This window comes from Rattus rattus, chromosome 12, assembly GCF_011064425.1.
Source record: "Rattus rattus isolate New Zealand chromosome 12, Rrattus_CSIRO_v1, whole genome shotgun sequence".
NCBI classification, from domain to species: domain Eukaryota; kingdom Metazoa; phylum Chordata; class Mammalia; order Rodentia; family Muridae; genus Rattus; species Rattus rattus.
Window position 1 is genome coordinate 59,595,654 of NC_046165.1, and position 14,961 is coordinate 59,610,614.

Below are 14,961 nucleotides of genomic sequence, written 5' to 3' on the forward strand. Positions count from 1 at the left end.
GGACAGACAGGGTAAATGCTATGTGAGCAACTCACCTGCTTCCCACACAGAACCTCTAAGGCATAAGTGGCAGAGAAAACTGGAGACATGGAAACACCATCTGTACCGCTGCAGCTCCTCAGGGCCGTGTCACTAAACACAGCCCCAAAACACTGGCCTCTCTGCCCCATAGACCTCAGCACCTGGGACCCAACCCACAGCCACCACCTACCATCCACTACCTGACATTTTAGCGACCATGACCCCATACATCACTTTTCCAGCTACAAGTTAGTGTTAGTCTGCTCCAAGAGGCAGTAAGTAGAGGCCTGAGGCTGCAGCTGGCCTGTCTGGCCTCGTCTAGCATGAGAGCCCCCGGAGAACACAGCTTATTGTCCTTATCCAGCCCACAGGGGACATGAAGTCAGAGTGCAATGTGGGCACAGCAAACCCTGAAGGCCAGCAAGCACTTGAGCCCCATCTCTTCAGACCCACCCCAAAGCACCAGCTTTCCCAAGGTCACCTCCCTGCCCTCATAGCAGACAGGCACACAGGGTCGTCTCGGCCACGGGAACAGCTCATAAGAAATACCCATGAGGACAAACTTATAGCACATTGCCATGTATGCCATGAGACCCCAGAAGACCCCCTCCACACTGAGCACCAAGGTGCGGACAGACCGCCCTTACACAGTACAGCTCCAAAGCTGCACCCCAGCACCAACCACTGGAGGCCATGGGCACAGCCGTCCTGCGGGATGTCAGTGCTTTGGCAGTTGCCTGTGAAGCTGGAGCACGTCACAGGAAGAGCGTCCTGCAGGGCTCTGTGCAAATGGTACTACTTTTCAGAGGCAGGGCGAATTCTTAGGCAGCCTGGAAGTAGAAAGGCTGGGGAACCTCAGGTCCAAGGAGCAGGGAGGAAAGTGGAGGCTAGGGGAGAGGAGGTGGTCCCCGGATGACAGCTGGCCAAGTGAGATCCCTTAGGACTTTCAGTGTTCCTGAGACCAAAGCAAGATGAAGTCCGTAGGAACCTTTGCATCCTGTTTTAGACCGTCTAAGTGCCAAGTGGCACAATGCCCTCCCACAGCACAGCACTGCTGGCTTCACTCCTACAGGGACTTCTCTCCCTAGCAGCCATTGCATGGCTGTCCTAGAGGATGGGACTCTGGGACTCTGGTCCCTTCAAGGAATGAATGGCTGCTCTCTAGGGGACACCATGGATGCTGACAGGAAGACCATCCATCCTCCTACAGCTCTAAGCAGCCGCTGGTCAGGGTCTGGGCAAGCAGACAGATGGTAGTGATGTTTATACTGGGCTAATCAGACAAGGCAGATGGTCCACACTGAGTGTCAGCAATACTAGCACAGAGGCCACAAGGGCCAGAGGAGGCCGAGGTGCTCTGAGAAGCCACCTGGTAGGACCTACTTCCCTTAAAAGGCTTCAGTCCTCACAGAACCAATTCCTCTCCAAAGCTTGCTGGCTGTGGTTCTTCAAGAGTTTGAGGGTCAAATTTAAAACAAATTAAAAACTGCCAAGGGTACCCTGAGTAAACACTGACACAACCTGAGGTGGAAGGCAGGGCAGGACCAGGGACAACAGTATTGGTGACTCTGATCTGCCCACTGAGCCTCCACCAACACTCTGGGACTCAGAGGCCACACACACCTCAGCAAACAGGTGGTTGGTAATGCCCTGGGGACACCACCACTGGAGCACAGAGCGGAAGAAGGAAACGAAACAGTTCTGCCCTCATTACCTACCTGCCCGCTGCTGGCCCAGGCGTAGTCAGGGTAGGAATTGTCAGAGTTAAGACATTCTCCAGTTCCCTGAAACCTGGCAAATCCAGACAAGGGATTGAAGACTTGAACCATGTCAAGCCTCTGGGTCTGCCATCCCACCAGTGACAGCAAAGCCATGGTGTCTCTGCAATCAAGCAACACAAAGGGCAGCTGGCTTCATCTGCTGGCCACCACTTCCAGCAACAATCATCCAAGATAGAGGCTGCAGCTCTGGCCAGCCAGAGGCCGGTAAGCACAAGGCGGGTCCCAAGCATGCACGCGACTGTGGTTTGTGAAGTATTTTAACTTTTGGAAAAAAATAAATTAAATAAATATAGTTCAAGCATCCTGTTAGGAAATGAATGGCTGACAGAAAAGACTTTCTGAGTGTAAAGACACTGGGACACCTACAAAGATGCCTTCCCGAAACCCTGTGAGCCATGCAGGAGGATGAGGCATGGGTTAGGGAGGCTGATAACCGACTGTGTGCACAGAGGTGGTGCATGCTGGACCCAGGCAGGAAAAGGAAGTCCTGTCTGTGAGGGCAGGACACTAGTTAGGATCATTGCTTAAATTAAGACATTAGTGAAGTCAGCAGAATAAGGAAAGGGGAGCCCAATACATCTGCCTGGGAACCCCCTCACACACAGCCTCAAGCAGGCAGGGAGGAGCGGGGCTGGCTCCAGCCCTGCCACCCAGCTACCGTCCCACAGGTCTCTGGGCTCCTGGAACCTTCCACACCTAACCAGGGGAACAGAGCTGAGGGATGTCTGCCACTGCCAAGTAGAGGAAGGAAATCCAGCTTCCAGATTCCCAGAGGACAGCGAACCAGATTGTCCATCATCCCCGAGTCGTGCAAAAAGCATTCATGGCCCTGCTCCCGTGGAGGAATCAGGTCTCCCCTTCCCATCAGTGTTCTCGAGGGAGGTGCATCTTAGCTGGCCCAGGACTTCCGGTTCTCAGGATTCTTGTAGCTCCTGTCTCCCTTGGCCAGTGCAGCTGTCAGTGAAGCCAGGTTGGTGGCAGAGCCCGAGATAGTAGCACTCCTGCGGGCCTCTGGGGCTCCCTGAGGCTGGAGCCCTGAACTGCGCCTGCGCCCAGTGCCTGCAGCCCTGCGGACCCGGCCTGGCCTCACCAGCAGCCCGTAACCAGGGTTGCATCTGAAATACTGTTTCCCACCAATGGAGCCATCATTCTTTCCTGCAGGGAAGGAAGCATCATGGAGAAGCCTTGTTACACACAGTCACCTTCTTTACTGTGTCCATCTATCATACTGCTACCTCCAAGCCACCACCCAACCCAGAAGCCATTGAGTCCAGAGCCCATGACAGTAGCTCTCAAGACAGCAAACAGCAGTCATCAGGGACAAACGGCCCCTAGCACTGTGGTCTTAAGTATGGAGCAGCAGGCCTTGCCCCAAGACCTGCTGAGGACGAGGGGACGGCCATCAAGGCAAAGCTGGCTCCTGCTCCTCCAGGGGCACTAGCTCCTTTCCTAAATGCAAGCAGGGCTCCAGCTTACTTCACATCCCAGGTCCCAGCTCAGCCCAGGTGTGACTGTCCCCCAGCTTGGCCCCCTGGGCACCTGTCATCTCTGTGTCTCGGGATTACCTGAGATGGTGACCCTACACTGATAGGCAGTTTTCCGGCCTTTCCAACTCAGGGACTTGTATTTGTGGCCTGTGAGGATGCCACACACTAGCTGTTACCTTGTTGACACTCCTCCCGACAGCCCCTCCGTCTGTCCTACACAATTCCAGAACGCTGACCACTGCTCCCCACACCTCCACTACCTTAACCTAAGTCGTCCCCGCCCACACAGCTGCCATCCTCGAAGTGGTCTTCGTGTTCCCATTCCTCCCATGTGTGCTTTCCACAAGGCTCTCAGATGCAGGCACTAGGCGCCCTGCAGGCCACAGAGCTACCTTCCTATCAGTCCTCAAACATAGAAAGCTGGGCCGAACTCAGCAGCATGGGACACTCGCTGCCCTGCCTTATCTTTGCCAGCTCTGCTTCCTGGATCCTTTGTGTCTCTGTGAACAGCTTACGGTATTCCCGACAGCCACCCGCCTCTATCCCCTCGGCACACTTGTTCTTCTCAAAATGTTCACCTAGCATTTTCTCCTCTGCCCAACTGAAAGTCGAGTGGGAGGTATTGCTCACCACAGTGTATTCGAACCTAGCACAGCAATGCAAACAAAGCAGGTACTTGGTTCCTTTCGGGGAGTTAAATTATTTCCTAACTCTCTTTAAATCTTGAGTTCAACTGCAGACACAGACTTACTCCTGCTCTTTTGGGAAAAGCAGATTTGAAGTTTTTCCCAGCCTCTACGACAGTTAACATCTTGAACCACTTCCAATTCAAGGTATTCAAGGTATGCTCTGCCAGATTATTTTTAAAGACAGTGACTTCACAGGAAGCACTCGCTCAGAGACAAGGGTGTCATTTTGGCCTATGTCTGCAGCCAGGGCTAAATGGACTGGTGAGGCCACCGGCTGGTTGAGAGACCCAGGGCCTAGTGCTGAGTTCTGAGGGCACCCTCTTACGGCTTGAGTCTACCCAGCAGTCCAGCAAGCTGCTGGGTCTGGCTGAGTGCCCAGAGCCAAGGCGAGGAGCCAGGTCTGCCCTGTGGCAGCCTGAGCAGTTGCTTTGCAGGGAACAGGTGGGCTGCACATCTCCAGGATGCCCTGCCCCTGCCAGTTCAGCCTTGACATTCTCACCCCTCCCATGCTCAGACCAAGGTACTCTCCTTGCTCAAAATGGGAGAAGAGGCTCACACCCGACCCTGCGGCACTGTGATGGGGCTGCTATTCTGAAAAACATCTGCTGTCTTCACACGGTCAACACTCGGAGTGAGGGGCCTGAGTCCATGTCACCATTCCCAGCCTACATTCAGAGCAGCCTAGGTGAAGCGATGAAGACATCCACACAGCAGAGCTCCTCAGTCAGACAGGAAGGAGTGGCCATGGTGCTGCCACACAGAGATGCTGGCCACATGTTAGGAAAGAAGCCAGGCAGTTTCCTTGCCACCAACTCCAGATCCTGGGCCCCATAAACTTGGGAACAAAAAGCAGATTAACTATAGCCCAAGGCTGAGCAGGTCACAGCTGCCAGTGAACATGAGATTTCCCTGTGAGGTGACAAGTATAAGACAATACAGATCCCAGGGATGGCAGTGTAGCACAGTGAGCATGCTCCATGTGGTCCAGGTTGGAGATGGGTAGCCAACAAAACCATTCTGTGTTTACAACAAGGGATAAAGGGCCTAAGAGGCCACAGGCTGGTTCAGACCACAGGGCCTAGTGCTTGGTCCCAAGGGGAGCCTACTCTTAAAGGATAAAACAACACTGGAAACATTTACAGAGATATCCGAACACATGCTCCTTCCCTGCAGGGCCTTCCCTGCGTCCTGACCACCCTGAGCTCTGCCGTCTGGCTTGAGACTCACGAGTCTGGGACCCTGTCACCTCCCCTAGAGCCATCACTAAGTATCCTAGAGTCTCAAGAGCACCGAATGCAGTCTGGGACCCTGTCACCTCCCCTAGAGCCATCACTAAGTATCCTAGAGTCTCAAGAGCACCAAATGCAGTCTGAGGCAGAGCTGCTGCTGCAACTTTAGAAAGATGCTGGGTGTGGTGGCACCTAACTGTAGCCCCAGAGAGTGATAGGCTAACAGCTGAAGGGTCACTGGGCCCGAGTCAGTTCAAACCAGCCTGGGCCACACAGCTGCTCACAGTCTCAAGTGGAAAAGATTTAAAATACTACTGTCTATAGCAGTTTTCAGTGACTACCGTGGGCGCTGATGGATTCTAAGAGTTTAGATAAGCTAGCATCTGGTTTATGAAGGGTCAGGAGGCTCAAGGAGTCTGATGTGCTCTGGGTACACAGCACATCCCATGTTCCCTTCCTGCCAGTCCACGTTCAGCAGGGTCATGTTCAGCACGGGCTCCCACAGTCCACTCACCTGCAGGCAGGTCCAGCTCCACACCAATCCACGTTCCCTCCTGGAAATCAGTTGGTCCAATATATCTTACAATGCCCGTCTTGTTGGTGCCCACAACAACATACTCTCCCTCTCTGAGCCACTCAGGAACTTCGCTGGCATCCCCAGAGTCAGATGTCACTTCTAGCCTCCCTAGAGTCTGTCCCCTAGCATGGCTGGGGTCTTCTGAAACCACTGGGTCCTCCTGTGCTCCAGAGGAGGCTCCCCCCAGCATGCCTGTGAAGGATGTAAGCTCTGAGGGCCGCACTTTCCGGATTCTGAATGGGGACGTGGGCACAGCAGGTGTGGGTTCAGAAAGGAGAGGTGGTCTGGGAACCTCCAGCTCTGTGCTTTGAGTAGGAGTTGCAGGTGGTATATGGGGCTCCTCTGGGTCAGTTGGATGGCTCTGTGTGCAGGAGAGGAAAGCCAGCTCAGGCTCTTGGGTGACCTGACACAGGGCAGGGGGGGATCCAGGTGTCTGGCTGCCAAGGCCTGTGGTGTCCAGGCCTAAGGTGAGCGTTTCTGACAGGGTAGCAGTGGAGACACTATGAGAGAAGTAGCCACTTGAAGCTTCGCTCAAGGGGCTGGGAGGTCCATCCTGCCCTTCTTGGGGCTGAGTAACTACCATGGTAGATGGAGGGGAAGACACTCTGACAGGTTTGTCGCAGATCTTTACTGTAGGGGCCACCATCTTCACCATGGACTCCAAAGCCCCACTAGGCCCAGGGCTGCCTTGCTGAACCTACAGAAAGACAGAAGGCATACTAAGGACAGTTGGAAAGGCCTTCCCACCAAATCAAAGCCCACGGGGCTAGCGCTACCAGATCTACACTGAACCCTGGGTAGGAGCTGTTCCTGGCTGTGGGTATCACATACCGGAAGCAAACACAGTCAGAGCTAGCCTTTGCCCTGGAACCAAATGTCAGGTGAGCACTAGGCTGTACATCTGTGTTTGGGAGTGGCTGAGCATGATGGCACAAACCCTGCTGCATCCGAATCTTCTACAGAGATGCTCAGCCCTGCACCTGAGCACAGGAGGGCATCACATGATGCACAGGCCCCCACTACAGGAGGAAGCAACACACACTACACCTCACTCTGCCCATCACGGTTTCCCTAGTATGTGTTCCCATGGAGGCAGATGCCTTCACCCTCTACTGTCCTCAGAGGAAGACTGAAACGCACTAAAGAGGGCAGAGAAGCACTTTTCTCTGGCAAAATCCAAAGGATGACCTCACCAGACAATCTGCAAGTGCTTTAGCAAGCAGTGCAGGCACACGAGGCGCTGACCCCAGACACTGCTGGTGCTCAGCCTGGGAGGCAGGGACAAGGAAGGGACCAGGCTGCCTATAGCTAGGGCTCTTTTTCTAGGAGCTTGCTTTTCTGACTACTGGTGTTATGTCAAGGCCCGGGGGCTTCTGATTCTGGGACATGGGCCAAGGATCATCACTAAGCAAGGACAGAGCCGGTGGCCTTTCACATCACTGTCTGAGTTACCAGACAGAAGACACAGACACGAAGCCAGGATATCATAGTGATGGCAGGCCCCCGCTAGTCCCGGTGTTTTAGAAGTGAGCACATCCCTGGGTTCAGTCCCCAGCTCCGGAAAAAAAAAAAAAAAAGAAAAGAAAAGAAAAGAAAAAGAAGTGAGCACAGGATGTTCTTTTAGTAACTAAAGCTGTCTGAGGGGCCAAGCACTACCTCCCAATTCTGAACCCACGGTGCTAAGGAGGGAGAAGATGAAATGGGAACAAGATGGAAGGCTGCGCAGAAAAAGAAAGATATAGCCCAATATTTATGCTATAGATGGTCACTTTCCATTTGAAACATAGGATTTATTTGAACTGGGAAGTAGCTAAGATCTATAAGTCTCTTCCAGTTACTTGGCTTAACTCAGCGGTTTGATAAATCATGCATTTTCCCGTGAACTGTCATTTATATTCCTGCTTCCTTCCAGAAGCCTTCATTGCCCACAAGGCACACTTTCTGGGGGAGGGAATTCACGGTACCTCTTGAGATTAACAGCCCATTTTTGTGATGGGGCTCTGCCTGAAAACTGACTCAATCCAGCAGATCAATAACTGTCATCGCCATAAATATGCTGGAAGATTAGGTGATCCTTCAATCATTTTTCTTCTACAACTTGGACGTGCTGTATTTATTCTTTCCTACGCTAGTCAGCTATTGCCGGACACAGGGGAAATACACACAGCTCTAAGAGAAGCCGGACATGACCTGTGGCCTTTCTATGCTCACTCAGCACCTCTAGTGCCACTCTGGCACTGAAAGGCATTGAAAGGAGAGGCAAAGAACACCTCAGGTGACAGGTGTTCCGATGCCCCACTTGAATCCCTGATGGGAGAGGGATGCGGGTACTAGCAACAGTCCTTCACAGTGAAGCCCAGGGAAGTTGAAGGGCTGTGCATGCTCCCCATGGAAGGGACAAGCCAGGCTCAGTGAAGGCAGACTAACAACGGCAAAGGAAAGACGATCCAGCCTCCACTGGCTCCTTCCCAGCACCCAGCAAACAGTTCCACTTGGCTGGAACGGAAACTAATCACTTGACACCTATTTGCTGCCTGTAGGATGCCCACGGCTGTGAGCCTCCACATGACCGACAGTGCTCCCAGGGAAGGGGTACCCTGGAAACACTAAGACATCAGTAAGGCACTGGAGAGAAAGGGACTTTTCAAAATGGGGCACTACCTAAAGGGTCAATTGTCCCTCAAATCATCACACCCTATTTGCTGTTGTCTGAATACATTACTTTCCCTACGAAGATGAGGCATCTTCTAAAGACTGAAGGTGTGCTGGGACGAGGGAGGCCTGCTGGTCACAGGATGGTGAGCGCTACTGGGCTGTGGGAGACCTTACGAGACAGTTCCCTCCCAGTCTAACATTAGTCTTTTCACGCTGATACCATGAACCAGAATGAACTGTAAAACTGAGAATTAAGCAAATGCTCACAAGAAAAAGATAGTTCTGTTTATAGAAACCCCCTCTGCCTAGCGGTGGACTATTAAAGCACAGACTACATTAGCAGTCAAGCACCAAAAACTTTAGCAATCATATGATTAGCAGGTTGAAAATAGCAAAGTGTAACAAGGATCCTGTGCAGGGAGAAGGCAGTGACCTACATTGTAGCTAATTATTAAAGTGGGAAGCAGAGAGGGAAAGGTAGGTATGGGTGAAAGGATCCGAGGTAGTGTCAGGGCCACCTCTGCAAGGGGACAGCCCCAACCTGGTGACTCACCTCCTCTGTCCTTGTTGCCCGGGCATCTGAGAAAGTAGGCTGCACCAAGATTCGGGGCACGGGCTGAGGAAACAAGTACGTGAGTGAGGGGCCCAAAGGGTGGAGGAGCAGAGCAGAAAGCTGCCAGGAGCCACAAGGAGACCGTCACAGCTCTCAGGAACTCCATCACACTCCTGCCAATTAGGCTTGAGGGTATCAGGGTTCTACACCACACCAGAGAGGCTGGCCCAGGAGACAAGACACACACATAATTGTCATGCTTCTTCTCTGTGGTCACAGACACATGCTGACCAATACTGACTGTGAGCACAAGTGTTTACATGAAGTAACTCAAACAGAAAGCAGAAGCTGGGAGTCGACCTGAGCCAGGGAGCACGTGGAGCCCACAACATGTGCAGGACTGAGAAGGGAGGCTGGAGCATCAAGCAGACAGACGTAGGAGCAGCCTTGGGCAGCCTTGGGCATCTGAAACTAACAGAGTTAGGAAAAGAAAGAGAGGTAACTTGACTCCTGAGCAAAGCAAGCAGAGGGCAGCCAGAGCCAGAGCAATGCCAACTGGAGGCAGCAGAAGGTCAAATAGACATTCCAGGAATAAAAAAATCCTGCACCTGAACAGGTGAGGGGGGAAGAACCTGAGAAGGGGTGAAACACCATAGCAGAAGACTTGACTTACAGACATAGTCAAGGAGTGTTAGAAGAATGATAAGAATCTGGGTAAGAACGTGAAGTCAGGAGGGAGCAGGAACCAAAATCATCTTACGGTGAGTTCAACAGCAGTGGGACACAGAGGCAGACGACAGTGTGAGGGTCTCTGGAAGAAACCGGAAGTCTACCATTTCTGCCTTTCCAGGTCCTGCCACTCAGCATTAGAGAACGACCCACAGGCAGGGGTAAGCAAGCATGGGCTTCACCTCCCCTGTCCAGCTGGAGGGACAAATGGTGGCCACAGTTCTACTGACTATGTCACCCACTGACCTGGAAAGGTTGAAGGATTTACTGAAGGACTCCGGGGAAGAAAAGCCGAGGATTAGGGCCAGTTGATCAGTGACCACATGTACCAAAGACAGTGAAAACCTGAACAGGATAAGCCTCCATCCATCTCCTCCTAGTTCCTAGGATCCTAGGCCCTGAGATTTCCAAGAAGTTCCGACTGTGTACACAGAGTCGTCAAGCCTAAGCGTGACTGACAACCATTCCTCAAATGCAGATAACACACACAAATATGGGCAAAGGGGACACCATAGCTACCAGGGCTTCTGTTAGGAAGTAAGTACCACCATAGACCCATTCTAATTCAGCACTGGGACAGCTCAGAGAAGGTACTGGGGAGAATGCAGAAAGGACTGCGATGGAAGGACTGGAGTAGAGAAAGGATATACATTTCACCCTGCAAACATGGGGGCTAGACAGCAGGGGAGGAGAACACGTGTGCCTCAGGATGAACAAGTGCGGGCGTCCGGGAACAGCAGCGCTATTGCCATGTGGTTGGAAGAGCTTCAACTCCAAGACCCCAGCCACCTCCTCCATGCCTTACCACAAAAAAGTTTTTGTGCCTTAGCATCACCTCCCCCAGCACCCAGATCTCTGACCTCTGACCTCACTGAGATCAGCTGACACTGAAATGGAACAGTCTTCTGTGTGCCTGCACTCTACCTTTAAGTCCAAGAGACCTGATGCTGCCTCTGTTCTTTTCTCCACAGACCCAAAGGAAGGTTTGCAGGGTATTTTCTTAGTAAAGACAGTAAAAGGTTTTTCCCTCCTCAGGCTCAGGCTGCAAGTTCCATTCTTTAGTTACATCTGACTGAAAATGGATGGCATTAGGGCGGGGCATAAAAAGGTTGAAGCTTGGGGGCTGGAAAGATGGCTCAGTGGTTAAGAGCACTGGCTGTTCTTCCAGAGGTCCTGAGTTCAAATCCCAGCAACCACGTAGTGGCTCACAACCATCTGTAATGGGATCCTATGCCCTCTTCTGGTGTGTGTGTGTGTGTGTGTGTGTGTGTGTGTGTGTGTGTGTGTATAAATCTTTAAAAAGAAAGAGAAAGGAAGCCTAGCAGGAGGGAACAGTAGCCACCAAACATGGACATTTGCTGACATGATACTGAGCATGGAAGCCTGTTCACACTCTTCCTCATGACTCAGCAGCTCCTTAACAAAATCGCTGCAAAAATTAACTGAGAGCACAAACAGACCAAGCCCTGGTTCCAGCATGAAACTGCTCTCCAGACTCAGCAGGTCTCAGTGTCCATCTGGATTCTCTCATTAAGGAGTGGTGATCTGTTTGGGGGGAGAGATGTGTAAGCCAAATCACTAAAATGAAGTGTGATGTGGATCCTGACTGGAAGGTCCTAAGGCAGAGGGGACTCAGGGGAGAAGGGATAAGACCAAGTGGCTGTGTGGGACCAACCTGAGCAGCAATGGCAGGGATGGGGAACTGCTATCTCCTCAGGAGTGGCGACCCTGGGGTCTTAAGCAGCCCCCGCAGGGGAAGAGGCTCAGTTCAGTGTGGTGGGGAAACTGGAGGGGGATGGAGAGGTGTAAAGGTCTTGTGTGGCCACAATCAGCTCCTGCTTGTTCTGAAGTGGACAGTGAGGATGATGCTTTCTTTGGGAGACTGGTTAGAAAGGGAAGACACCAGTATGAGGGGTCAATGAAGACATTATTTCAGTGGTTCCATGGAGAGTTCCGGAGGGCCTAAACTTGGATAGGAAGAGAAAGAAGCGGGAACAAGGAGGGAAATGAATGTCTGGAGGCTGAAGAAGACAGAGGTATTACCTAGGCTGAGAGGAGCTAAGTGTGTATAGCCACATATGGAGGAGGGGCCCTCAAACCTCCCAAGTTTAAGGACAGACAGGAGAATTCAGCAGTCACCGTAAGGTACCAGATACAAACCTCATGTGAACCACTGCTCCTTCACACCCAACAGCTCCACTCTCCATGCTCAACTCTTTGCATTTTAATATTCTTTACCACATTCCCTGCACAGACATCGACTCTATTTCAGGAGCTCTAAACATTGCAGACTGTAAATTCATTAATCCTTATGACACATCTGGTAACTATTAATAAAAACTATTGCAAAGTATTTCACAACCATAAATATTAAGAAGTCCCTTGAGAAGGGGGAATATAATTATCTGTTTCCTGCTCCAGAACCGGGGCTTGGAGAGCATAGCCTACTGTTGCAAGCACTGTGGTTGCATTGAGTCAGAGGCCGCCATGCACACGAGCCTCTGTATGGCACTGCTAAGCACTGCTGAGACCCAACAGACCACACTCACCACCACAACCTGGCAACGTTTCTGAGATCACAGCTCACCCTCAAAGCATCTGCCCAGGCTTTATGAATGCCCACTCCCTTCCCTATGTCACAAACATTTGGCAGTGCCTTCTGGGACCCTGCACTGCCTATGCCTCTGTGGCGCTCAGAAGGAATATCTTAGCCTCCAGTCTTAGAAGGCCATCAATAAGTGCTGTCTTTGTGTTTTCTAAAGGAATAAACACATACACAAGTCATTTAACAAACAGCACAAAGGAAAAAGAGGAATCCTTGTAAATTTTAGCACAAAGCTGGGTAAAGGGAACAAGAGAAGTTGGACAAAGTAAACATTAACTACTTTAAACTTAAACGATATTGAATTTTTTACCTACAATTTTTATATTTATAAACCTTTTCTAACAGCTACCTACTACCCTGAATTTGATCAAAATGGTGTCCAAATTAATATTCAGCTTTTATTTAAATAAATATTAATCAACTATTTAGGTCTAAATAGGAAAAATTAGTTTTATAAGAGTTATAAATTTTATTTTTTGCTACAAATAATCAGAAGCAACCAACATCTCACTTTCATGATATGAGGAAATTCTAAGTAAGCCTAGATGCAGGGCATTAGAAGCCTGATAGGAGTAGCGCCTAGTGCTGCTAACAGCCACACATACTGCTGAGGACCAAGCCTCCACCCTAAGCTCATCAACAGAGGCCTGTGTCTAACAGCTATGTTCATAGAGGAGTGGCTATGCCTATAATGAGGGCAGAGGCATGCTCAGGGAAGGCTCTGGCCTCACTAGGGGCATCTGAAGCTGTGGTAGCGTTAAAACCCTCAGTGCCTGGTATCTACCATGTTCCCATAGCTGCCTTCTGCTTTATGCTCTGTGTCAGGCTGGTGTGGACAGAGTGTCAGTCATGCCTAAGCCAGTTTTTTACCTGTCTGGTGGCTCTATTTCAAATGGAGAAGTGGGTGTTCTGACCTGCACAGTGCCCTCAGATTACTCTTTCACCAGCACGAGGTAAATATATGAAGGTGGTGATCACATGTGTTCTCTGCATGGCCACATGTGGGGAAGGGGTGGGCTGATCACTACAGGTCCTGGTTAAAGCACCATTACCCTGCCTTCCACATGGCTCTGTCAACCACAAGATCCAAGTGTCCATTATAGGAGGTGACAAAGTTTCTGACAAATGCAGCAATCCCTGTGAGGGCTTTATGCATTCTTGAATAGTCCTCCCATTTCCTTCTGGAATCTTCCTTGCAGATCCAGATAGGGGAAGCATTCCAACACATGGACTTGACTTTCTAACTCCCTACTCTGAAGCAGCCCACAATCTCCCTGCCCATGGTCAAGAACAAGAGGGACAAGGAAATATGGTTGAAGAGGCTCTCTTCTTTCTAGTTTGTCTGGTTCCTTCAAATACTTTCCTGATTCAGTGATTCTATGAACACTATTACTTATTTTTAATCAAATTCAGCTGAAACCTATTCAGCTCATGCTGTGTAAAACGCTAAGGCTCTAAGTGTGATGGGGGAGCTGAGCCCACATATATCTCAGAGTTTCCTCGACAGGTCAGTCGGCACTAAGTGACAGTGGCCTGGTGCGCCTACAGACAATATAGCCACACAACCCAAAGGGTTACTTGTGGGCCAGCAATCTGACTTTAACCCTTTCGTTCCCTGCACTAATCAATGCAGCCACTTGGGATCTCAAACTCTGAAGCACACCAACAACTTTTTAGGAAGACAGACTTCCAGACACGTGAAGAGAGCTATCATGGCAAATTAATTCAATCTGACTAATTAGAGAGCAGGAAGTCCTTTCAATTACTGTATGTGCTGTCTGAGAGACACACTCGAACACGGGTGCGGGTTTCATTAATTGTAGTTCATTATTTCCCAGATTCGTTACTAAATGTGCCTCAGAAGGTCAAAGACAGCAGTCTTGTCAGCTGCCACCTCTTTCTATGCAGTATCTTTGCATTTCTGGAACTCAGACAGAAACTGATTACAACCAGAACTGCTTGCCATGAAAATGAGAAGCCCAACTCTTTATGAATACACTCGCACAAAGAAGACTACACACAACTTATGTTATGAGAATCTTGTTTGTAAAACAGGAACTAGGGACTTCCATCACAAAAGAAAAGAACCGCAGCCAGGAACCAGAAGCCTCTGGGCCACTCTGTGACTCAGAAGTGCCGACCAAACTTCTTCCTACCAGTGCCCATGCCCTGCCCTGCATAAGGGGCAGAATAAAATGCTTCTGCCTGAAAACACCAAGGCTGCCGATGAGAGGGCTCTTGGCAATGTTCATTCTCTCAGAACAAACCTGCATTCCCTCCCAACTGATCTGTCCTGCCAGGGGAATGATGGGAGTGTGAGGAGACTCTGGGCCTCACATGGGTTAGCATCCCCTCTTGGAAACCCCTTGTTTTCACACCCAGGAATGGCCAGCACCTGGGTTGTGGTAGAGAGCAGGATCTATGGTTACTGGGCTCTCACAGCTGTCTCTATGCTCTGCTAATTCCAATCCCAGTTCGCTGTGGCAACACTTCAGAGAAATCACCTTGTCCTTCTTCTCCTGAGGTATTGGCACCAGGATACCAAAAGTCAGATAACCCACTCCTCAATCCTTCCTTGTAGAGCATTTCATTTTTCTCTGAAATAATGCCACCCTTTCAGTGATGCAACTGTCTC

General features: G+C 50.6%; 1 protein-coding gene across 1 annotated transcript in view; it reads right to left on the minus strand.

Moving 5' to 3' along the window:
- Positions 1-2,043: 2,043 nt before the first annotated feature.
- Positions 2,044-14,961, minus strand: part of Kif13b (kinesin family member 13B) — a 153,007-nt gene continuing 140,089 nt past the window's right edge. The window contains exons 38-40 of the mRNA XM_032918154.1: positions 8,993-9,055; positions 5,722-6,481; positions 2,044-2,957 (exon numbers count right to left, since the gene is read on the minus strand). Of these exons, the coding sequence (XP_032774045.1) occupies positions 2,692-2,957; positions 5,722-6,481; positions 8,993-9,055 (1,089 nt within the window). The 3' untranslated portion in view covers positions 2,044-2,691. The remainder of the gene's footprint in view (positions 2,958-5,721; positions 6,482-8,992; positions 9,056-14,961) is intronic.